Below are 25,629 nucleotides of genomic sequence, written 5' to 3'. Positions count from 1 at the left end.
CGTATTAATCATGAATCAGTCTACATGATAGTATCTATATTTGTATGTCTTTTTCTATTTAAACAACCATTAACCACAAATAATCACAGATAGTAGGTTTAAACTTTCATGTTTGTTTATTTATTTTTGGTTTGTGATTCATCGGCATATCGTGTTCCTTTCCACGGGGCCACAAAGTGCCAATGTTTTGACCACAGAAATGCATCTGACCTGTTTGTGTCACCCTTGTTTATGAAATGCCGTTTCAAATGGATGAAAAAAAAAGAGGTGCTGCTGGTTTGCGCTGGGGACAGTCAACACAAACGCCAGCAGCGGCAACGGCGATTCACCGTGAAGGGTCAGACAGAGTGCAAGTCAAAGCACTGAGCCTCAAACACTTACTCTACCTGTACTCTACCTGTAAAGGAAGTGCACCCTAAAAGGCAGGAACACAAGCTGGAGATGGCCTAACTGCACATAGAGATTAAATATATATATTTTAATATCCTCCTGCTCTGCCAGGTGGAATAGACCTACTCTCAGTATTGGTAGATGATAACAGCACATAGACAAACAACCTTCCTTTCCAGATTCATAAATATACAGAATTACACGGACCCCGACACACACAGTGACTGTAATTAAGTCCACTGGTCACTGCCCTGCACTCAAATCAATCGAACCCTCAACCCTCGCCTTTGTTAAGAGCATTTTTAAGAAAATGACCCTGTGCCCTCAGCGAAAGCACCGAGATAACTTTTCTGGGGAGTAGCTTGAAAACGCAAAACCACCAAGAGAAAAGAAAAAAAAACAGGAAAATTATCAGCTGGAAACGGAAGTAAATGACACATGCAGAGTAGAACGTTAGCTTTAAAATCGAATATTAGCATTAGAATAATCACACCGTATCAGTTCAGAGATCGGAAACAAGGCTAAAACAAAAGCTAGTCGGGAATAAAACGACCCAGTCACGTCCGATTGATGATTTTATTTTTCCATTGCATTTGCATTGTCCGAATTCGAAAGCCAGATAATGATTATCATTACGAGCTGGCCAGAAAGTCTCTCGCCATGCGCTAGTTAGTTTCTGCGGTCCAGTCTCTGTCCTGTTGTGTCCACAGAGCCTCTGCATTTACGGTAAACACAGCCAGCATCCTCCACCTGACCTGAGCAGTCAAACAGAAACCACCAGACGCGTTCCCTCCAAAAGCAACCGAATCGTAAATGTGAAAAAAAAAAAAAAAAATGCCGATTCATTCTCACTGAGACACTGTTTTTGCTCACTGAAGGAAGTTTTCATAATCTGTAGAGCTAATGGTTATGTATATTCAGACAGAGGTGTAAACACTTAGGCCCGATATATCATAATCATTGGAATAATACAACCAATGATTGGTGCAAAACAAACACCGTGACCAATCAATGCAAATGTCATTGGTTCTGTGTGCACTAAACGATTTTGCATATGCTGGAGGTCTTAGTGAATCAGGTCCTTAGTGTATATGCAACACTGGTATACCAGACAGTACTCAAAGCATTAGATACTCCTCAATGCTCTGATGACTTTTTCTAAATGAAAAGTTTTTTTTTGTTTATTTGTCACTGAACAGTTCAAACTGAAATATTTTTCTTTATTTTCCAGGCCTATATATATATGTCTCCCAGGCACAACTTCCACAATACATTTACAAAATACAACTCCTACAAGGCACCCTCTAAATGTGCAAAATTCCACTATCAGTAAGGAAAGTTGAGACAGCGTTTGTGCAAAAGCCACACAAACATTTACTCTCACGGACGTTTAGTCAAAAAGGTAGAGGCCCTTTAGTGAGTCCACAAAGACTTGTTTGTCCTCATCAATCTTTAGTAAATAACCCGACTCTTGTGATGACACTAAACCTGTGCACACACTGATTTGAGTGACAGCTAGGCGCAAGTGACCCAAAGTCAACCCAAAACATTTCTACTCCATGCAAGATGCACCTCTGTAAAAGAAAAAAAAAAGCACTTTGATCAAAGGCCTAAGTCCTGCAACAAGCAGGACTGCCGGAAGACTGAAGAGGACATCTCCAGTGGTGTGAGAGAGGAGGCACCAACAGGCAGCGATGGGCGGGTCGCCGTGCCGACGGACACCCGCGCCATCCTTCGGTGACCCTGACCGCTAATTACGCGTCGCCGCGGCGACGTTTCCGCCGCCGGCACCAGCATGTTCAGTCACTGTGTGTGTGTGTGTGTGTGTGTAGACAAGCGTGCTGGCTGCACGCACGCCAGCCGGCTACGAAAACCGACTCCTCGACAGTCCGCCTGCAACACACCGTTCAGTTTAACAATGAGTTCAAAATGGAGCGGCAGGAGAATGAATCTTAAATGTACAAGCAAAGCAGGCTCAATATCAGCAAAAGCGGAGATTCACGCGCAAGATCACAAAATAACCGAAAGCATTCCAATGTCACGTGACCCATAGTCGGCCCATCCAGAGGTTCCAGCTGATGCAGGTCATGGCCAGTAAGTATTGCAGTTGGTAAACCTGTATTTTTGTTTCCTCCCGCTAATGGCACAAGCTCACCAGAGAAAAACATTGTAATTCGCTTTATTGTTACTCGGTGGAAAACTGGTGACTTACAATATTTACGTTTTTACCCTCGGCAATCAAAATTCCTCAACATCCGGTGCATTTTACGATTCTGGAGAACTTCGTGAGTCACAGTCGCCTCCCCACTATGAGTCATACACCACAGGAGCCCTGCTCTGCCCGTCATCACCGTGGCCTTGGAGCCACCGTCACTGCGCCACTACAAGTAGTCAATCTCGGCCGTCTCAAGGTGCCTTGTGACAATGTCCAGGATGACCTTCTCGTTAGATGGGTCCTTCAAGTAGAAGTGAGGACCTGGAAGCATTTTCACCGTGAATTCTCCTCTTGTCACGTGTCTCCACGCTGGAGGAAAAAAAAAAAGAAGAGAGATCAGTGAGACACGCGAAGCCAGGCTCCTGCTTCACAATCTTCAGTGATCCCCACAGCAGGGAAAACAGGGAAACGAAAGAGAATTTTAAACACGTGCGCAAAGACTCATCAAGGTTGAGTAGATTATTGATTTATGGCTTTTTACCAGTGAAGAGTGAAGTTCATTAACAGGCTTTCTGAGCTTCCTCACATTATAATGCACAAACAAATGATAAGAAGCACTGTAAAATCCCTATAAATTTACAACAGAATGCACTGTGAAGTCATGAGGAAGTGACCTTATTTTTTTTTTTTGTTTGTACCTTGCAAATCGTGGGGAATGTCTTCCTTTCCATCAAAACAGGTAACGTGACAGGACAAGAACGGGCTGTCAGGCTTGGAGCACCTTGGTACCAAACAGATCGATTACTTACACTTTGGTGTAATTTTAGATGCTGACCTAAATTTTAAAAAGCACACACTGACAAGGTAACCAAGACTGCATTTTTCACCTGAGAAACACAGCCAAAGTAAGTAACTTAAAAAAAAAAAGATACATCCTTTTATTGCAAGCTAGTTGGATTACTGTCATGTGCTTTTTAACCGGCTGGCCCAAGAAGTCAATGGCCAAACTCCAATATATTCTGAATGCTGCTGCTAGAATTTTATTGCAAAGCAAGAAAATGGAACATATTACACCTGTTCTTGCTGTTCTGCACTGGCTCCCTGTCTCTTTTAAAATTCTATTTTCACCACATGCAAAACTAATAACACAACCAATGATTGGAGCAAAACAAAAGCCATGACCAATCATTGATCGCGTTACTGGATTTGCGCGAGCTAAAAGAATTTGCGCACACTAAAGGTCGTAGCAGTATCACAAACAGGTCAATATTATCGCCGTGGCGATAAGACAGTCTCTACACTCACTGGTAGTTCTCCACCACGTGGAGGTCGGCCTTCAGGACGGGCAAGAAGAGCTTCAAGATTTCGGGGTTGGCGAGTATTTCGGGGGGAGTTCCCCCCATGGTGGTGATCCAGTGGAGGAAATCCTCATCCGACAGCCCGCTTCTGTTCGGGGCGTTCTTCCGAGTCTCGGACTGAGGGGAGAGAGGGGGAGAGAATCAAAAAAAAAAATGGATTTAAAATGCCAGCAACATCTTTCATCATAATCTGCACCAAGTCAACAGTCTATCTGTGTACTTGCATTTATATTAATGAAACATATCCATTAGCTTCCATCCATCCATCCACCCATTCTCTAACCGCTTAGTCCAGGTCAGGCTCGCGGTGGCTTACTATTAGCTAACCACTCTGAATTAATGAATTAATAACATTTGGAACAGTCTTTCGTTTTTATTTTTACAAACTACTAAACTTGACCTACGGGCCAAAATCACCTAGATTCTGCAGAGTAGGCAGCAGACAGCTGTTGCGAAAGCAAATAGCCTGGGCTGCAGTGTTGGGCCTGGTCATGTTGCCTCATCTCCGGAAACCACACTCTAACCTCACAGTAGGTTCCATTTCAAAAGATGAACCAAGACTTTCTTCTCAACCAGAAACTTCCCCCTTCTGCACGACATGTTTCATTCTCCTAGGTGAGGCAAGAAAATGTCGCTCTACCACGTTTTTTTCAGAGGTTTAACAATGGCAAATATTTTTCTTACACACCAAACACCATTACACAAGGTAAAAAAAAAAAAGAAAATTTCCACATTGGTATGAATTTGCATGGAGCCCCCTCACTCAAAGAAGTCTCAAAATCATAATGATTTAATGTCATGAGATTTTTCATCAAAGATGATAGTCTTAGGTTAGGTCAGAGTAATGTTCACTGCGTGAACTGGACTTTGTGTTCATGGCTATGAATAACTGTACAAAATGAGTAGTGTACCATATCGGACCTGTGTTTTGTAGTTGATCCAATGACCTTTGCTATGCACTTTTGTACGTCGCTTTGGATGAAAGCGTCTGCCAAATAAATGTAACGTAATGCACCGTAACATCTGTGGGTCTCAGATAAGCGGAAGTAAGGAGTAAGGAGCTGGTCTACCTAAAGGTAACCGGTTTGAATCCCAGGTAGGACACTGCTGTTGTATTGCTTCAGTACATATCCAGCTGTATGAATAGATGCAATGCAAATGGCAATGGATAAGAGCGTCTGCTAAACGCCCATATAAGGAATATCCGGTTATGGCAGCGGAACCGCGCAAATTCGCAGTCTTCCATAGAGGAGTTCAGAGACGTCAGTGAACGCACGAACATCCAGTACGAAACGGGATGCCATTCCCCCGGAGTCTGAGCGAGGGTGTGGTCAGCGGCCTCAGCTGGAGGCCTTTCTCCTTCCCCTGTGACGGGCTAGTCGTTCGTCCCGCATGGCGGCGGCGCCCTCTCACTCACGTAAGGGGCCGAGGCGCCGGAGAGGAAGAGGTGCGCCGGCTCCAGGTTGTGCACCCTTTTCAGGCGCTCGGCCGTGGCGTAACAGGCCAAGGATCCAAAGCTGCAGGGAGAGACCAATCAACGGCCGGCAGTCAGGATGAGCGGTGGCAGAGTGAAGCTTCACAGACCGCCTCATAGGTGGAACGAGCTGTCAATCATTCGCCTCATCCAATCAAATTTTGGTCTATAGAGCAGGGCTCTCTGGCTGCATCCTGAGTGCATCTAAAACCAGCAGACACAGCGGCCCTCCAGCAGTTCAGTTTGAGATCCCTGCTCTAGATCAAAATGCAATGACTGGCTCAAATCATACAAGCGACCGATTGCTCTGCCCGTTGTCAAGTTTCGTGATGGCACCTCACGATTCTTTCATTTGCAGTCAGGAGTGAGAACACGCAAAACGAGGACCCGGGCCGGATTTACAAAACACAGCCGTTAATGATCAAGATACAAATTACTGCAGGAACATTCCGTATAAACCCCGCCTCCTCCGCAGCCGTCGCCCCTCCCGTACCTGTGACCGAACAGGGCGAAGGGCTTCTCCCGAAGCTCGGGCAGCAGCGCGCCGATGACCTCATCCACGATCTGCTCCATGCTCTTGCAGAAAGGCTCCTTCGCCCTGCTCTCTCTCCCAGCCAGCTTGACCGCATAAACTGGGAACAGCAGAGGGGCGGTACACATGAAAGCTACAAATGTCCATTTGAACAACGACAACCTTCTGGCCCAAAACTCTTCAAAATAGCTGCTTCAAAATATTTTGTGATTGAGGGCTTAAACTCTGCGCAGGCACAGCGTACCTGATGCATCTAAGCACCAGCCGAACCAGGAAGCGTGAAACTCTCCAAGCAAAGAAAGCTAGGGATGGTCTCAACGTCACAGCTAACACAGAATACACTTTTAAAAAGGCCATGCAGCGTTTCTCTCCTTGAGAACGTTGTACGGTTTTGCTCTGAGGAGGGACATTTTAGAGCTGGTATACAAAAGCCTCATCGAAAGTGTTCTGACCTTTGACCTATCACCTTGGGACGGTAACCACGAGGCCAAGAACAGAAGAAGACCGGCGAGGATTGTAAGCACGGGCAGCAAAATGATAGGGAAGCCACGGAGACAAGATCCATGTCCGAGATCTATATGCTCCAGAACAGGGGCAGGGCTGAAAACATTATAAACAGCCGCCGTACATCTCATCTCTTTCAATCCAGAATGCTAACAGTCACGGTATGCGTTTCCAAAATAAGCTTGCCCAACATGCACCACCAGTGGGAATCAACCCTGGAAAAATTGTCAGTTGTTATTCCTGTTACTCTTACATTTGGAATAAAATACAGAGAACTTTAAATCTAAAATTGCTTCTGTCATTTCATCAGGTCAGACTCTAATATCTGAGTTTTTTAAATCTGAGTGTAACTGTTTTTCTTTTTTAATTCAATTTTTTTATTTTAAAGGTTTATTATTTCCTATTTTTAATTTTGAATTAGTTACTAATTCAGTTACTTTTCAATTTTTTTATAGACAATATTTTACGTTTTTAAAGTCTAATTTATCACACTGTTTTAATATTTGTTTTACTGATTGTCTGTAATACAACGGCATTGTAAATGAGGATTCTTCCTCAATGGTTTCTTCAGAAATAATAGGTTTGGCATGTTCTCCTCTGGGAGGCGCTGTAGAGCCGCAAAAAAACATATTTTCGAAGTATTTAATTCCGCATGCCATCGCTTTGATGAATCCTTAATGTTTTGAAATATTATTCTCTCTGTTGAGGCTCTGTTGTGTCATGTTATCGGTGTGGGTTGTTTGTGGCCAGTGTTTTCTGAACATAGGCCGATATTGTCTCCAGTGTTATTGTGTGAGATGGCCTGTATTGTGTGACAGCTTGTTTTTACTGCAACTATGGCGAAGCCAAAGGCAAATTTCCACAAAAGTGGACAATACAATATTTATATATCTACCTATCAGGTACATAAATACTACTTCACCCTCTGTTGCCTCTGTCTCAGTCCCTGGCTGGTCTAGGCTACTTTTTACTAGGCACAGATAATTGGGCCTCGGGACTTATCTCTGGCCCCAAAGACGTAACAATTAGGTAACGGGACACACAACACCAGTGGTTTCCGATATGAAATGCGTCAAACCTTCGATGGAGCTGGGGACGAGCTTTCCCCAGCGCGCGTAATGAATAGAACCTCCGCCGGCCCACGGGAAGCACAACAGCCTCACGCTCGCGTCGGGGTTCCGCTGGAAACAATTTATCACTTTTTCCATTCTAGAAAAGAAAGTCATCCATTAAAAAATGTATCTGAAACTCACAAGGGCTACTCGGTACACTAGGAAGTTGCTTGACTATTTTGATAAATGCCAGATAATACAAAGAACTGTATTCTTTGGACTATATTTCTGTTATGCATTTTCAAAGCGGCACAATGCATAGTTTCTGTATATTCTATATATGGAATTCACCACCACGAGTTTGCAGCTGAAAATGACCCTAGTCATAAATATACATTTCTTTTTTGATTTCATGTGAATAGACAGGGGTATTACAGAGCTTCTGGATAATGGTACACGAAACTCGCACAGCTTCAAAATATACAGCACTTGCATGGCAACTAGCTGTGTTCAAGGGAGAGCTTGCAACAAGTTATTTGTTTTGAAACGGCAAAGCTAATTATAATCCCTTCAGAAAGACAAAACTATAAACAATTTATCCTTCAAGGGGCAACACAGCTAACTGCAATCTGTTTACTTATTGGACTTTGGGCTGAACATATAAAAATGTGTATTTCTGCAAAAGCCTTCCTACACATAGCCTACCTCTCAACTCAACAGGAATGTATTTTCTAGCATTACGCAGGGCAGCCTCAGTGCAATAAACCGTCTCTGTCATGTCCAGATTTCAAAAGGCGCATAAAGAGCATGAAAACCACGCTAAGCTGTTCAGTGCAGTTCTCTGCGCAGGTTAACATTCATTACAAAATGAACACCCTCATTGTTCTTCAGTTCTTGTTCACCTGGAAATTTTGATCACGTTCGGTTTCCCTGCAGCTTCCTCGTTGCCATTCTTTGCCCGCTCTCTTCCGGTTGTGGGCGTATACTGAACACAAGCAGTGTGCTACGTAACCACACGCACATGTCCTACGCCTTCTCGCGGTGAGTTACTTCAAATAATTTCAGAAACATTGGGCAACATTGCTTTATAATACGTATTATTTAAGTTGTGTGAACTAAGACGGCCAATATTGTTTATTGTAAATTGGCCTGATTTTGATGTCAATACTTTTAATGGCAGGCCTAGATTTTGCGAGTTAAAATAAATTACTTACAGGCAGTGCGTGTGAGTAACTTGACAGTTTTGCTCATTGAAAACGTGTTTTTCTTCTGATATCATTCAGAACACAAGATTCCCGCTACCCCTTCTTAAATTACGCGGGTGTGGATCCCAGGTGGTACGCTCTAAAATCAAGTGTGAGTGTTTTTTTCTCAGCGTCAGCGACTCCGAATCACGATTATACGGACTCCCCCTAGGCGCTCTGTGATAGGAGATAAAAATAATTTCAACGGGGAAATTCGGATTGAGGGTACAGCTTTTTAAAACCGAGCATACGGAGTGCACGACTGAGGGTACGAATTTTTAAAGGTCATAGAAATATTTTTTTTTCACCTGGGATGCCTCGGTGGGATGCGTACCATATCGCGCAGTTACAATGCGCCACATTTAAGGTATTGCGTCTTTATGCTAACAGTAATTACTTGACATGTTCAACAATAACACCCATTACAATTTGCCCGGTAAATATTGAATTCCTTTATTTATAACTTCTTATAATATTTGTTTCAGTTAGACTGCATTATTTTTATGTATAGAACAATACATACAAGCTTGGCATGTAATTTCATAATTTTGCCAAAGCGAACAAAAAAATGTACAAATATGACACACGTTGTAAACTTAAAATATTTACGTACAATCAATCATTGGCAAAAAGAACCAGACTTTCAAATAGAACCGGAATACAGACTTTCCTTATATGTAAATATGATTTTCAATGGTCTACAACTGATGAATAAATCCTGGGTGCCCGACTGATGAGTTTTATATTTTATACTTAATGACAGAAACAAATCAGCGTACTGTACAACTGTACGGAAATTCAGGAAGGGGAAGAATGAACGTAAGTGCTGGCAGGCCTTCATTTGGCCTGCACCGAGCTCCGATGGAAGAGCTCCAGGTCTGGGGGTCTGGCTGGGTGTGCCTGCAGGGCTCCCCCCCGTATGGGGGCCGTCTCTAGGGCCAGGTCCGTGTTCGCCAGGGGCCCCCCCACCAGGTGCACGGGGGTGCTCTCCACGGACAGCACACGGCCGCAGAAATGCTGCAACACACACACACGCGCGCACGCACAAGCGCACACACACAACACATACACACACACACAACACACACAGACACACACAGACAAACACCCCACACAGGCACACATACACACAACACACATGCACACACACACACACACACACACACACACACACACAGTCCTCTGCTCATGGGTGTGTCTTTATGGGAAACACTTCATGACCAGTATACATTAGTGTGGAAGAGCTGTGGGGATGCTGTGTCCCATCTTCTGCACCTGGCTACCTGGCATCTTCAGGTACTCTTACCTCCTGCTTTACAGGTATCAGGTCACAGCAGGCAATGCACAGATCCACTCATTTACATACCAAAAATATTGATGTTTCCAACATAATAATATAAAGATGGACTCATCCATATTCTATAAACATAAATGAATCCATGTAGGCTCTGTGTTACACTGATGCCCATCAACATACAGCGTTTACTTAAAGAAGGAATATGGCACAGACTTGGAAATAATTGACCATTATAAATAATTGACTGTTACCACCATCTTGTGTCCAATTAACACCAAGTAGTGTGTGTAGCTTATTGCCAGAGCCCTCTCCAGCAATACGTTATCACACTTAATTGGCAGTTATTATGCCACCTTATTTCCAGTTAACACTGCAATGTGCGTGGCACGCTCCCATTGTCCCAGCATGCCCACTAATTCCATTGGCAGGAAGAGTCAGAACTGTAAAAAGTAGAAAAATACTACCAAACACAAAAATGTGTGCCTTTGCACCTTAAAATGAACCACTTGGTTCTAAGACAGCATACATTGTATACACTGGAAATGAATATATACTACATACACATGTATAAGCAGTATTTCAACACCTGGTATGCAAGCATGGTTTCAGTATATTATGATTAAATGCTACATGACTTACTGTTGTGTGTAAACCAGGTATCTGGGTAGAGTGAAAAAGTGAGTCCTCGTGCTTAACCTTTGACCTGGAAGACTGAATGGACTTTTCCTGAAGTTCTCTGGATTCCTGAAATGTGAATGGAAACAGTCGAAGACAAGTACTGTAAAACAAACAAACACCCTCAACAACCTTGGTTTCACTTCATGCCCGAAAATGCACGGAAATATTTTAAAAATATGCTGTTGATGTAAGGCCATTTCTTCTTGCTTTCATGCTTAAAGTACAGCTCACCACAGACTTCCAACAGTGTCCCACAGCACTTCTCAAATGCACATGACCACAGTTTAACGGGAACTGACATGTTATTTGCATTTACCAAAGAACTATTAAGAAAAATATACTAACAAAAATAAAAAATGTAATAAGTGATTACAATTCAGTTCACAACTACGGGGAAAAGCACGCACTCACCATTAACACCTTGTAGTCAGATGTCTTTGCCACATGATGTTCCCACGACTTTGCTACGAGCTCCTGCTGTCTGTGGTTGGAGCGTATCTGTGAGACACATGCAGGCATGCTCTGAAAATCTGTCATTCTGCAGGGGTTACCACAGTGAGAATCACAGCCTTTAGCCATGGGGCGTATGGCGATGCTAAGTCGTTTTAAACACGAGCATCCACAATTTAAAAACCATAATTTGGAATCTCGTGTAAAAAAAACTGCAGTCCCTTCTCACTGCTGCAACACCCTCTGTAAATTTGGGAAGGCTACACGGTGCCTGCATGCACAGCCTGACTGCTGCTCCCCCAGTCTGCAGCCCAGCAGCTCAGTATCTCAGATACGCAGGCGCTGGGCCGGGAGCTCTAGTTTGATTCAGCCGCAAGGCACCACTGCAGTGACTCAACCTGGAGCGCCACAAGGGGGCGCCGCCCAAAATCACATTATTAAGAGAACTGAAAAGGCACTTAAAAGTCACACTAAGGTCAGAAAAGACACGATGCCCTGCCCTGCTCTGACCCAGCTGCAGAGTTAATGGAAGCTCTACAGGTGAGCAGTACCGGTTCCTCAGTACCGCTCCCCGTTGGGCAGTCACCTCCATGTACATGCGCTGCTCCTCGTGGATGTCCTGCCGCTTCTGGCTCTCCCTCAGTTCGGCCTGCTGCAGGGCCACCGTCCTGGCTGCCTCCTCTGCCATCTGCGCGATGGACTCCAGGGCCTCCCCGTCCGGAGTGACAGGTCTCACTCCCTCGGCCCTGAGCTCCCTGGCGATCTCGCCCCACACCTCCATAACCTGCCGACACAGGAGTTTCCTTAAAGCCCTGCTGTCAGATCCCCTAAGCGACGCCAGTGTACCTGAACAATAATATTATAGACCCAGGTTGTGAAATATTTATTACAAAAGGCTATTGTGACGTATTTCTTACAACTGCTACATACAGTATTTTGTTTGTCTGAGCACAAGAAGAAAACACAGATGAAAAGCTGAGAAGCTCCCAGCCAATCGCAGCGAGCTGAAAAGCTGTAGCTCTGATTTGCTTTCTTTCTGTTTTGTCTTTGTTGTTTTAGTTTGTTGGTGTTAGTTTATTGCTTTTCCCTGGAACCCGTGAGGGGGAAGGGTGAAGGTGTTTTTTTAAATCTGTTTTCATGTTGGTGTGGGTGCGCTCTATCCATGCGGCAGATTATTAATTTACCTTAAAATCCAAATATCTGCTCACGATAGAAAGAGTGACATAATCTTCAGTTTTTAATCCAGGCAAGTCCTCGAAACCTGAAGATAGTCATTCCGTCTCATTAATGACCAAAACATACAGTATCATTAATCACACTGGTAAAACACAGATAAATTCACAAAGCATACATCATAGCTTCACTTGCTGGAATAATGTCACATTAAGTGCCCCTGATATGCAAGCAATAATGAAATAATCCAACTCAACACATGTAAACAGATTTGGTAAGCAAAGTAATTTCCCAAAACAACTAAACTGGAGGTTAATCTTATTTAATAATTTCATTCAAATTTCTTATATTTAATCTTTATTCAAATTTGGACTGAACTGCATTGAATAAGAGACTGTAAACTCATCCTGGTATGCACTGTATAGATACAGCCTTCGATGACTGGAACAGCAAAATAATTATAATAAATGGTACTCTCACTGTGACCTGACTTTTTAGCTTTTTATTTTTATTTCCAGCACTTTTTCTACTTTTCCTCAGTTGAGTTTGTTTTTTCCAGTGCCCTCCTTCAGGAGAGCAGGTTCAACAGGGATGCTGGACCTCCTCTTATGAAGAGACCCTCGCCAAAGAAGTCACTTTTACACTCACCCATCTTGGAGAAAAGGGAAAAGATCTTTGACTGCAGGCTGTCTGATACGTCCATCACCACTGCAGTGGGCCTATCTGCAGGTAAGGGTTCCACCTGATCTGCACCCTGGTGACAACTGGTGGAATCTGTCATTGAAAAGCCAAATAAACAGAGTTTAAATGTTAGGTTAGGAGCAAGCACCGCTGACTATGTTTGCTAAAGTCATGCAAAACTGCAGAGCTCCTGCTTGTACACATTCTTATAGAGAAGTTTGTGGTTACATTGTATACAAACAAAGAGAGCTATTGCATAGCTCTAGGTTAGGCTGACCAGAATCTCCCCTTGTTTAGCCTGAATCTCCCCTTGGTTAGCCAGAATCTCCCCTCGGTTAGCCAGAATCTCCCATTGGTGATGGCAGAGACCAGTTTTGCGCTGGACCCACCTGCAGTGGGCTCATCCCGGTCGTGCCCTGCCCAAAGTTCCCCCTCCTCCTGCCTCCATAAGAGCAGCAGGAGGGCAGCTGCGGTCAGGCCCTTTGGGCTCCTCCAGGTGTGGACATGGGACAGGGTTTTGGGGTTGTCACACAGCTCCAGCAAGGTCCCCAGCACCACGCCCTGCATGTTTCCTGGACCCGACTGCGTCAAAACAAAAAAGAATATAATGTGAATCGGGATATACAAATAAAAAACAAATGCCCAGTGATGAAAAAGCCGAATATGCAGCATTATTGTACAGGACCTATTTAATAAAGTATGTGAATTTGCTATATGACCAAAAGTATCAGGACACCCCTTGGTCTGGGGCTGTTTCTCATGGTTTGGGCTAGGCCTTTTAGTTCCAGTGAAGGCAAATCTTAATGCTACATCATACAGTGACATTCAAGACAATTCTGTGCTTCCCCAACAGATCGGGGAAGGCCCTTTGTCGAGAACGGTGTGAAATACCTTGACTGGCTTCCACAGAGCCCTGACCTCAACCCCATCTTACACCTTTGGGATCAGTTGGAAAGCCAACAGCAAGCCAGGCCTAATCACCTAATCAGTGCCCAACCTCACATGTTCTTCTGGCTGAATGGAAGCAAATCCCTGCAGAAATGCTCCAACATCTACCATAAAACCTTCCCAGAAGAGTGGAGGTTGTTATAGCTGCAAAAGATGGACCAACTCCATATTAATGCCCATCATTTTGGATGAGATGTCAGGTGTTCACATACTTTTGGCCGTGTAGTGAATCTACGTTTGCACATTTTTAAATTGTACTTACGTGAAGCAAATCGAGCAGAAGAAAAACCCCCTCCTTTTCCAAGAATATGTCCTCTGTCGTGTCGCATCCAACAACGCAAGACCTTAAAATTGCAGCATCTCAACGTAAGAGGACATATTTAACAAATGTGCAAATCCAACACAGTCCTCATGCCACATGCTTTGTGAAGCCAACTAACCAGACACAGTCCACAGTGGAGAGGATGAGCTTGTTGTGTCCCAGGCCACTGTAGAACTTTCCAGAGCTGGTCTTCAGGAAATGGGCCAGCATATCCACTCCACTTGAACCAAACAGCTCCTGTTGCAAGCAGCATTTATTTAGCGCCGCAGTTTTACTCATATTTTTTAATGCTCCACGTAACAGTATGCCATCATTGAGCCTCAAAATAATGTGGTTTAGCAGTTGCGAGCAGTGAATATCAGGGACATTGGTTCATTGGTCACTGCTATATGAAGGTACCTCAGCTCAGACACTTCTAAGTGGCCAATGGCCTTGGAGACAAAATCATTAGCACAAAATAACGTAACGTCACCGGCTTCTCACAACTGGCTACCCGTTATCCTGACGCGTTTTATTTGTGTCACATTCAAGGACTCTTACCTTCCTGTGAAGATCGTTCTCGCAAAGCACCGCCAGAGTTTGCTGAACGTCGGTCATGATCTCCACGGTGATCGCATCCTCGTCTTCCTCGCTTAATTCCAACTGCATTACAGTATCTACGAAAAAAGACACAAGTACGCGTCTGAAAATCAGTTATGCAGAAGTACGCTTCACACCGATGAGGGAAGAGGGGGTTCCTCCGTCACTGCGGCTGTAATTAAAGCAATGCCGTTGGTCTGAACACAGGTTGAAAAACAAAAAGATACTTCCCAGGCACATACGGGACAGTGTTTTTAAAAAACGCGTTCGCTTCCGGCTGTTTTACCCAGAAGCTGGCCGATGGCCCCTTGGTCACAGAGGTCCTGGTTGATGGTTTCACTTCCCAGAGACGCCATGGCTCGCAAAACTCTCACGCAGCCGAGCATCTGCGCCTTTCCGTCGCCTGTCACTCCGTTTCCATGGCAACCGTCATCCGTCTGGACTGAAATTAAACATGGAACATGCAAATACCTTTTTCGACCCAGGGTATCAAACTTCTGAATTACTTATAGGTTAGTTGTAAATTTTCCAGTGGCTCCGGGATTATAGTTGGTTATTTACTGGGAACATGTCAGGTTTAGCCACAAATTCCGATTATCTGGCGTGAATTCCTTAAGGAAATAGTCGTTTCTTTACCATCGGTCTCTTTCCGCAGTGTCGGAACTTCCAACATTCTGCTGGGCTATTTTGATATACCTCTCAGATACCAATCCCTGACTCTGGTGGAAAATTCTATGAAATTAAATAGGCTTTTCTCTCAGTGTGGACTGTGCTGGTCAGGTCAAACTTCATTGTCCCATTAAGGGAAATTCGGTTGCAGACAGGTTTAAAAACAGCATCATGTGACACAAGCACAAAAAGTATAAGTACGAGAATCACTAAAAAAATTAAAATGATAGAAAAGGAATGTAAATGAGTTATGGAACACAGTCGTAAACATTTTAATGGAGCTTTTCACGCGCTAGAATTGTGACACTGCAGGCAGAGCCTCGATATTAAAGGAGACCAGAGGACAGCCTAAATAAAACCGTAGTCCAGGAGGGCTCCAGGAGGGTGCATCCTAACCTTGCTTTGTGCACCAGTCCAGGAGCAGCAGGAGCAGAGTGTTCCCCTGGCAGGTCATGTAGTCCTCCGGCAGCAAGGGGGCGACAGAGAGCAGGGTGGCCAGGGCATGCAGCTGCAGCTCCCCCTGCTGGACAGGGCTCCAGCTGGGCAGGCCTGATCTCTCGCTAGGCTTCAAGTGGAGCAGCAGGGCCAGCAGAACCTGACCCTCTTTGAACAGCTATTGGACAGAGACCCACGTGACACAGAGAGTATGAGAACTAATAATAGCATTAATTTGAGTACAAATTTTAAATCGTATGCGTATAAAGACAGAGATGATCTCTTATTCTCATTAAGAGTTTAATTTTACTTCAGACAGTGAGCTGAAAGTAGATGTTAACTACTGATACAGTGACATATATAGAGGACTCAAACACACATATATAACTGACAGACATGCTGCTGTTTATATCAGAGCATATATATTCGAAAAATCCGTATCTGTCGGTGAGGAACAGCCTATATCTGTAAAGTTATGTTAAATAGCAAACAGGGAAAAAACTGAAACTGCACATACCTGCAAAGAGGATATGTCCTTTGACATGACAACGATGACATTCAACAGCAACCTCTTCATCTCAAAGTCTTCATAGTTAAAGGACAGCTTGAGATTGCGAACAAGTGGGTTGTGGCTCTTTACTAAGATAAAGGAATGTCTTGCTTTCAATCGCAGGAAAAATATTTTGTCGTTACAAAATCAACTACGTCATTATTGACACACAATATCTGGTTAATAGAAATGAAATATTAACGCAATAACTCACTTTCAGGGAATGTAGCAAATAGGATGAGCTGCTTTGCCAAACCGCTCTCCTGATAAAGATGAGAAATACTGATGAATTGATTTGCTTGTGTCCTTCAGCCTTCGCACACAGCGGCAGTATACATTTTTTGTATAACAGACATAAGCAAACCAAAAATTGGACTTCCTTTACTTACAATCAATGGGGCGCTCGGATTGTCCGCAATCAGGGTTATTATCACGAGCAAGTCGTTCCGAAGCTGCTGGTCAAACTGCTGAAACCCATTCAGAATCTGGTGCAGCAGAGCGTCCTTCAACGACCTAGAGAAGAATATCAATGAAGTCACACGTCTGACAGGTGGGGCAGTGTGGCGTAGTGGGTAAGGAACTGGGCTTGTAACCGAAAGGTCATAGGTTCGATTCCTGGGTAGGACACTGCCGTTGTACTCCTGAGCAAGGTACTTAACCCGAATTGCTTCAGTATATATCCAGCTGTATAAATGGATACAATGTAAAAAATCCTGTACGTGTCACTCTGGATAAGAGCGTCTGCTAAACGCCTGTAATGTAATGTACTGACAGCAAGAGAAGAGATCTATTCAAAACCAAACCGAAACCATCGTTCCACGTTCTGCTCGTTTGCATAGCTACCCATTTTTGACGAAGAAATAAATAACACGCCTTATCATGGTGTATTTCAAAGTTAAGGACAAACGTTGAATAAACGCAGGTCATAATCTTGGGAGGCTGTCACGTTAATGTAGGGATAAACCGCAATCAAGCTCACGTACTTATTTAATTTCCTTTTTTTTTTTACCAACAAAGTTAAGAAGAGGAAGCAAGTCCGTACCCTCGGAGACGCCGCGGGGCTCGGAAAAAGCCGATCCCTGGTGTGCAATCAACGGTGAAATGCTCACAAATGATTAGCACGAGCGGCTCTGAGCGTGTGTGTTTATACGCGGCTGTGCATGACCAGGCATGCAGGGAAGCGTGAATCACCGCAGCCTCTCGTCACAGGAACGGGGACAGGCACATTAAGCTAAGGGTGCTGTCACAGGGAAACCCCTCGCTGCAGAGAAACAAGGCCAGGATTCGATCAACTGACTTATTCGCTTGCCTGGTTTTCATTTGATCGCCAAAGCGGTTAAGCTGTGTTTGTGAAGAAAGCTGATCGTCACTGGAAGTTATTTGTAAGTCTCAGATAAACTCTGTGTTTATGAACCAGCGTTTCGGCAAGAGATGCCTTTGTCGGTTGCGGCGTCACGATGCAAATCTTGGGTCTGAAGTAGCTTTTGACTTCAGTGAAAAAGAATCCATCCATCCATTCATCCAGCTTAATTTAAGACAACATGTTCAGCCCTCCACCGCAGTCCTGTGAACACCATAACCAGACGTGACATCCAAGCTCTCACCAGCGACGTCAATCTCCTGGATGGATTTATTATGATGTAAAGGCGCATTTCGTGGACAAAACAACAATCCGTGAGCGACAGGTTATTCACTTGATAACCTATAATTTTACGCTTCAGTATAGTGAACTTTAGGTGCACATGTGCATTTTCATTTACTGAGTTACTTACAGGATACAGTCCCTGTAACAGAGTTACTTACAGGATGTAACAGGGTTACTCACAGGATGTAACAGGGCTACTTACAGGATGTAACAGGGCTACTTACAGGATGTAACAGGGCTACTTACAGGATGTAACATAGTTACTTACAGGATGTAACAGGGTTACTCACAGGATGTAACAGGGCTACTTACAGGATGTAACAGGGCTACTTACAGGATGTAACAGTGCTACTTGCAGGATGTAACATAGTTACTTACAGGATGTAACGGGGTTACTCACAGGACGCAGTCCATGTTGCTGAGCTGAGCGGTGGCCTCCTCTTTCCCGTCTTTCTCCAGCAGGTTCCAGAGGATCTCGGCGGAGCGGAAGAGCACCTGTCCCCCGGGGCCGGGCTCGTTCATGTGGCAGCAGATCCTGCTGGCGGCCTGGGCCTTCAGCATTTTACTGCAGCTCACCTCTGCAGCCGTATCAACGCAAAGCGCGGACGCTGTAACTTTACACCTGTAATACTGGCACATCAATCACCCCCTGACCACAAACCAAATACACCTACCATAAACACCTGCTTTTATTTTAAGCTGAAAAGTTCTGTCTTAGCATGGAAAATGAGAGAAAGTTCCGTGGACCACACAAGTAAAAAGTGATAAAGCTACATTCTGAGGTTACATTCTGACTGATGTGCATTATCACAGTACTGTGGCTTTGCGAGCATGAGGAGGAGAAGGATCTTTTATGCTAGGCTTTAGCCTATTAGCGCCGTTAGCGTCAAAGCTCCGGAAAGTTCCGGCGCATCTCTGAGCGTGAGTGCGAGGCAGATACCGGAGGAGCTGGAGAGGGTCTGGAGGGTCCTGAGGACTTGCAGCCGGACCCCCAGCTGGTTCTCCAGCAGGGCCATGGACAGCACCAGAATCTCCGCCACCCCGCTCTGCTCCACCATCTGAGCCCTGAACCCAGCACTGATGGGGCAGAACCCTACCGAACGAAAAGAAAGAGGGCATTCGCAAGAGATTGTGGGTATTGAAGTTCTACAATATACAACACGGTGCACGGTGGCAGACATTGCTCATTTTCTGAATAGCTCATACTGCTGTCGACACTTCCATGTATACCTCAGCGATGCCTAAGAGGCTGGTGGAAACCAGGCCAGGGTACAGGGTTAGAAGCAGAGGTGAACATTCCAGGGGTCAGAAAGTAAAAGTCCTGCCATGTATTGCATCCACCCCTGAACTCAGCCAGCTGATTTAGGTCTACCTCCTGGCTGAAGAATGGTGCTCATCAGCAAATCCAGGTGACTGGAACAAAATCCTGGGATGAACTTTTACTTTCTGAACCTGGACTGTCCACCTCTGGTTAGAAGACATTTAAAAAAATGACAAAGTAATTCAAAATTCGAGGATTGACGTATACCTTCCGCATTTGCCTTGGATTTCTGGACCCCGAAGAAGGACGCAACGGAGGCACAAATCTGCAGTCGGACGTCGGTGCTGGGCACTCTCATCAGGTAACCTGAAACAGTCAGAGGCATTGGCTTCCCTGCTCGCCGTCGCCAGCGAATCAGAGAACAGACGCTCGTCACGTGACTGCATACGTCACGTGACACTCGGCACTCTCATCAGATACCTGAACGTCCGAGGCATGCTTCCTGCTCGCGGCCAGGATCAGAGAACAGATCCGTCACACTGCATACGTCACGTGACTCGGCACTCTCACAGGTAATGAAAGTCAGAGATGGCTCCTGTTCGTCGTTCCAGGAACTCAAGAACACAGCGATGTCACTGGCTATACCCAGCTGAAGAGGATGCACCACCTTGGCTAATCTGTCTCGTCGGAGGACTTTATATTCAAGAGGGAGCCTGCAGCACAGATGCACACATATAGTTATACTGAGAGCACACATCAGAGACAAGGATTAATGCTCTCATTAGCCAGAACCACAGACATCCTTATGCGATGTTCAACCTGGCTAACACAGTACACAAATGCCTCCCTTTTGCTTTCTGTCATGCTGATCGCACTTTATAAATTACAAAAAATTGGCTTGCAAATATTTAAAATAAATAAATAAATAAATAAAATGAAATGAAAACAGTATTTGTCTGCAGAGGTGGAAAATCCAGGTTCAGAAAGTAAAAGTCCTCCCCAGTATTTTGTTCCAGTCACCAGGATTTGCTAGTTAGCACAATTCTTCAGCCAGTGGGTAGAGCTAATTACAAAAATCAGCAGGCTGAGTTTGTGGGTGGAAAAAAACACATGGCAGGACTTTTACTTTCTGACCCCTGGACTTTCCATCTCTGTTTGTCTGATAACAAAAGGAGATGATTTGAAATAAGTCACGCACAATGTGTGTGGATTATTGACATGAACTTATTTAGCCTCTAGCGGGCAGGCCAATTATAGGCCACACCCGAGTTAAAATATGACTGAGAAAGATAAACTGGCTTACCCGCATATCTTCAGTATGTCGCACATTACCACGGCGTACTGTGAGTGATCTTCAGCCTTCTCTACGCACAGGTTTAGAATCTTGAAAACATCAGCTATTTCTTTGAGAAGCTTCAGAATAACCAGGTTAAGGGAAGAAAAGGCTGTTTTCTTCAACAGGGCACATAATAAATACGGTATCCTTCGTGCTGGACATTAAGGCTTCTGTACGGACCGTTTCACTGCTATTAATCCGTCTCAGAGCTACAATGCTGAAATATTACGCACTTTTTTCATTCTTAATTATTTTTATTGGTCAGTTTACAAATTAGCACTACTTAACTGTGAATAATCTCCTCCTAAACCAACTGGCAATGGTGTCATTTCAGTTTCCCAAAATGAATGACTATTTTTCTATGAAAATGAAACAGTGAATTTGTGATTTGCAAGAAACACTAAAATAAACAAAGGCGCTTGACAGGATAATTCAATCTTTGCAACAAGCTTTAAAGTTTCTCAGTAAAATAAATCACAGATAAAGCTAAGTCTCCATAGGCATATTGTGATTTTCTCGACAGAGAATGCTGACAGAATTGCTGAACACAAACCTCACTAGTAATGAGAGCCCAGGGAACTTCCGTAGTTCATACACAAGGGAACAGGCACTCACTAGACCCCTAACAACAAGCCTATTTTCAAAACACAACAAGGTACTTTGAAATAGTTGAGCAAACTGCCAATAAACTGTCCACGACTGACACGCATGTGTGTGGGGGGTACAAATGCATAACAAAATGAATATTAACAAATAATTTATGGATACAAAGCCATTCTGGTATCTTTTCACCATTTTCTTCAGGACAAAAAGATGTCTCTCTTCCAGAGTGCTCTGAAGAAAAGAAAAAACAAAACAAGGATTTATATCTTGTCGAAAATCGAATCCATTTTTAATCTATTCTGCTCTCCGTGTGCGACAAGCAAAGTCCACAACTCACTTGGAATCTCCATGTTTTATACAAAGGCTTCTGGGGCATTAGTATATCAGGCATGTTGGAATGCCTTAAAGGTGTCAGAACTGCACCCTAACAACACCCCTAGTGAATGTGTGGACAAATTAAAACATTACTGTGTTATGTCTCATGACTCCCAACCAGATGGGGAAATCCGACAGACTTGTCATTTCCATGTGAACAGGGACAAATACGATATAAATATAAATTTGTCAACAGCCTTATGCATACAGACATATTCAAAGACAAAGTCCATCTGTTGTCCTTGGGCCAGTAACACTAAAATCAGAATTCATGCAGACAACAGAACAGTAATTAAGCATCTCGAGCAGATTATACATCGTTATACATCAAGGTTAAAACATAAACAACCATAACCCCATTATTAGACACGTTGCTTTAACGTTTTCAGAGCGCCAGTTCCTCGTTTGTTACCACTTTCAAACCAGAACTTCCCAGATTGAAATACGTTGAAAATACGTCCGTGAAAAAACTGAAATTGTTTTCACAGGTAACCGTGTGCGTCGCGACTAAATTACGAGATGACAGCGTTTTTACAACTTCCGCGCAATCCATGAAGCACGTTTGAAATTGCATTTGAACGGCTGAATACAACACAAAATAGAAACGCAATTTTAACTAGAAGATATTATATTTAAGTCGCAGGTGTTCCCCCCCTTCTATTCCAGGCATGGTGAACAGAGGCAGGGCTAAAAATATTTAAATGACGTGCATATGAAACTACGGCTTTTCCTGTCTTCGTGTATAATGATAATAATAATAACAACAACAACAACAACAACAATAATAATAATAATAATAATAAACATTTATAAACGGATTTACATAAATATTACTAACATTCTGCTTTAATCTACGAATTTACGCAAACATTCCCACTGCTCAATTGAAACAGTGCTTATACCATGCAGTTACATATATACTAGACCATGTGAAAATGCAGAGCAAAAAAAATATCAAAATTCGTTTTAAGATATTTTATCAGACTAAAATAACATATATTAAAGATATCAGTGTCAAGTAGCCTAATTTTGTAACTGACTTAGCAATAAGAATTTCAGGATGCCTTTAGGTAATAAGATTGAATTTACATGAGAGTTGGCATACATTTGTCTGTAGTAGAAACTTGAACGTCACATTTTCACAGAAAACTGTCTGTCTTTGAAACCTAATAAGATACTTAGCCTGAAAATTATATAATTTGGCTGTTGATCACTTACTGAAAATGGATCCTCCAAAATCTGTATCACACGGCTGAGATCCACGGGTCCAGCCATTGGAGCAACCCCCTGATGAAAACAAGAAATTGACAGAACGTGACAGGTAATTTTTAGAGCCAATATTTAGTAACATAAACTAGCTGATAACATGGAGTCTTGCTACTAGATAATAATATCCATTATTATCTAGTATACTATAAAGTTACCGTGCGGATTTTTACATCTTTGGTGGTGTATTTGACCGCGGGAATCACTGGTCTAACAATTTTCCCTTTTGACCCTTTGGCACATAACTTTAAACCCTTTGCTTCCAAAGCAAGCATTTATTAAACAACTTGAATATCTACTTGTCTAATAATAAGTATCGATCAAATCGTATTAACCCCAGATAGTTTTCATTACCGCTACAACAGAAGTGAAATTCTCCACAAAATCAACAATCCGGGAAAAGCATTTCGTCTTCACGCGTTGCGGTTGCTGTGGTTACCCAAAGACAGGTACGGAAAGAGGAAGGAGACAAACAATGCAAAGTTAAAAGCAAACGAAAACACACCAGGGACGTAATTACTCCTCCACCTCCTCCCCACCTCTTAACGTCCCACTTTACAAAATTATTGGATAGACTTCCAATAATTTGTTTAAATGTAATTAAAGCCAAAGGAAGCTATGCTGAGGAGTCGTGTCTAATTAAAATAAATCTTTTTGTGTTATTGTAGGTGAAGAAAAAGGTTTTTCTGTGGTTTTTTATTCAATAAATTCACATAATTAACCGAATTCATCTCTACCTAAAGGTTTATTTATTTATTTATTTATTTATTTATTTATTTATTTTTAACCAGAGGTGGCCTATTACATTTGGCCTATACAAAATGTGGATGGATGAGACCAAGATTTACTTGTATCAGAGCGATGGCAAGAGCAAAATGAGGAGGCCAAAATTAATTGTCCAAGGTCGGAAGAAACAGTACAGAGGCAAATCAAGAAAAAAAATAAAGTCTTTGTCCCAAACATTGTGGAGCTCCTTCGAGCATTTCCAGTGTAATTGTATAAAAGTGTCGCAATGGTGTTTCAATAACCTGGAAACAGACATGGGGGTACAGTATAGAATTTGACTGCAAGCATCTGGAGTGCATGGACTGCCTGACTTTACAAATGATATAGACAGCTGCTTTGAAAGCGGACCTTAAACTCAACTGAAAAGTTAAATCTAACAAAGTAAGTGTTGTGATACTTTTATGGGAATTTTGTGAGAGTAGACAGGTGAGGTAGACCCCACCTCCAGACATAGCAGATGCATATTGGTGGCCATTATCTGGCTCTCTTTGGTCTGGTGAAAGTCTTTCCGTCCCTCTCCAGCGTCAGTGGAAATAGTGCGCTGTCCAAGGTTCTGAAGTTAATGCTGCCAAATTCCAAACTACGACTGATCCTTTGACACTATTTCTCTCTCTATCTCCCCCCCTCTCTCTCTCTCTCTCTCCCCATTCTCTTTCTGTCTCTGTCTCTCGTTGACATAATCACCATGACAGACGGAGCAGTTCCGGCGAATGTATGTATGTAGGTATTACAAACATCATCAGTTTTTCATAGCTCCCCCTTCACATGAAAAATATGACGTAAATCTTTAAAAGTGTTTCGAAGGGAAAAAGTAAGCTATGGAAGGGCAATCATAACTCAGAAAGACGCCTCATGATTCAGTCTTATAAGAAGAACCATACAAAACCTGGGATTGCTAATGCAAGAGGAAATCAGTTGAACGTAAACAACTAGCGGGGATTAAATAATTCAGTGTAACTGCAGTCACCATATGCAATTGTTCACAGAACAACTGGGCCTGAATTGCACCGTATTATTCCACGTCACCGTATTCCAGATGCCGTGTCTACTGAAATGTCATCATATCTGAGCAGATGTTGTTTAGCTCTGTGAGACACCGGGGCATTGGGGAAAAAACTACAGATAACTGGAAAGTGTATAAAATGGCCCTCACAGGTTATAAGAAAAAATATTCTTAAATTAACTGGAACATTCATTCGCAAAGAGATACTTCCTAATTTTCATTTTGCGATCATAGTCCGTTCAAATGCTAACTATAGGTCGGCTACGTAAGTAGGACGTTTCAAAGGTAAAACAATGGACACTTGTTACATAAATTATAAAAAGCAATGGGCAATTTACAGATTTGGTTAATTCGTTCATGTTAATTCATTGCCACACTTCGGTAGTAAAATTCTTTGACGCAGTCGGTGGCGGTGAATGCTGCTCGTGCACGTGATTTCGGATGCCCACTAGAGGGGGCACGGTCTCACGCCGGAGTTCTGATTTGTGTGTTCGTAGCCAGTGTTTGAAGCATGCCAACAAACTTTCTCAAACCTCTGGCATTCGATCAGTCAGCTAGCAGTCTAGCTTACGTAAACTTCTGATTAATAATAATTATACAATAACATATGGTATGATAAAAATAATTATTTTTGTCAATACCATATATTGCCTATTTATTACCAATACAATGTTTTGTTTTCTTTTTATAGTGACCACCTTTTAAAGGAATATGTTCTTTCACCTGCAGTAGCTACACGTGCGTGGAAAAGGGATATAAACGTAACTGGCTAATGGAGCTTTCACAGTGTATTTACTGAGTGTCACTGTTTTGACACCACTATTCAGCATTTAAAGACTTTGCTAGTTATCCTTACGTCGACG

At 43.1% G+C, this 25,629-nt stretch overlaps 2 protein-coding genes and 2 long non-coding RNA genes across 6 annotated transcripts; 1 reads left to right on the top strand and 3 right to left on the bottom strand.

The window, feature by feature from the left end:
- Positions 1–2,553: 2,553 nt before the first annotated feature.
- Positions 2,554–8,507, bottom strand: olah (oleoyl-ACP hydrolase). Of its 3 annotated transcripts, none has more exons than XM_064348782.1 (7): positions 8,368–8,507; positions 7,492–7,622; positions 5,871–6,009; positions 5,321–5,420; positions 3,851–4,020; positions 3,244–3,326; positions 2,554–2,914 (listed from the first exon to the last, which is right to left on the bottom strand). In XM_064348782.1, exons 2-7 carry the CDS (start codon positions 7,619–7,621, stop codon positions 2,772–2,774), a joined length of 765 nt encoding a protein of 254 aa, XP_064204852.1. In that variant the 5' UTR covers position 7,622; positions 8,368–8,507; the 3' UTR covers positions 2,554–2,771. The 3 variants fall into 3 exon arrangements, with proteins under 3 accessions (XP_064204852.1, XP_064204853.1, XP_064204851.1); XM_064348783.1 differs by lacking the exon at positions 8,368–8,507 and adding an exon at positions 8,171–8,361; XM_064348781.1 differs by lacking the exon at positions 8,368–8,507 and having other exon boundaries at positions 7,492–7,654.
- Positions 8,370–18,733, top strand: LOC135262021 (uncharacterized). The gene is made up of 4 exons (XR_010332074.1): positions 8,370–8,506; positions 8,749–8,821; positions 12,867–13,036; positions 18,596–18,733. It is a non-coding gene; the product is annotated as an uncharacterized LOC135262021 (long non-coding RNA).
- LOC135262019 (cilia- and flagella-associated protein 69-like) lies at positions 9,147–19,782 on the bottom strand. The gene is made up of 18 exons (XM_064348779.1): positions 19,665–19,782; positions 19,077–19,229; positions 18,537–18,714; positions 16,881–17,004; positions 16,706–16,754; positions 16,459–16,580; positions 15,903–16,119; positions 15,124–15,279; positions 14,799–14,914; positions 14,377–14,495; positions 14,199–14,280; positions 13,378–13,570; positions 12,956–13,081; positions 12,319–12,395; positions 11,721–11,918; positions 11,096–11,182; positions 10,646–10,750; positions 9,147–9,726 (listed from the first exon to the last, which is right to left on the bottom strand). Exons 1-18 carry the CDS (start codon positions 19,780–19,782, stop codon positions 9,547–9,549), a joined length of 2,400 nt encoding a protein of 799 aa, XP_064204849.1. The 3' UTR covers positions 9,147–9,546.
- Positions 19,783–21,501: 1,719 nt separating this feature from the next.
- On the bottom strand, positions 21,502–23,312 carry LOC135262022 (uncharacterized). Its single transcript, XR_010332075.1, has 3 exons — positions 23,136–23,312; positions 22,930–22,998; positions 21,502–21,567 (listed from the first exon to the last, which is right to left on the bottom strand). It is a non-coding gene; the product is annotated as an uncharacterized LOC135262022 (long non-coding RNA).
- Between the last annotated feature and the right edge of the window lie 2,317 nt (positions 23,313–25,629).

This window comes from Anguilla rostrata, chromosome 8 (assembly GCF_018555375.3).
Source record: "Anguilla rostrata isolate EN2019 chromosome 8, ASM1855537v3, whole genome shotgun sequence".
Taxonomy (NCBI): domain Eukaryota; kingdom Metazoa; phylum Chordata; class Actinopteri; order Anguilliformes; family Anguillidae; genus Anguilla; species Anguilla rostrata.
Note: the sequence above shows the minus strand (reverse complement) of the source record. Positions and strands in the feature narration are given on the sequence as shown.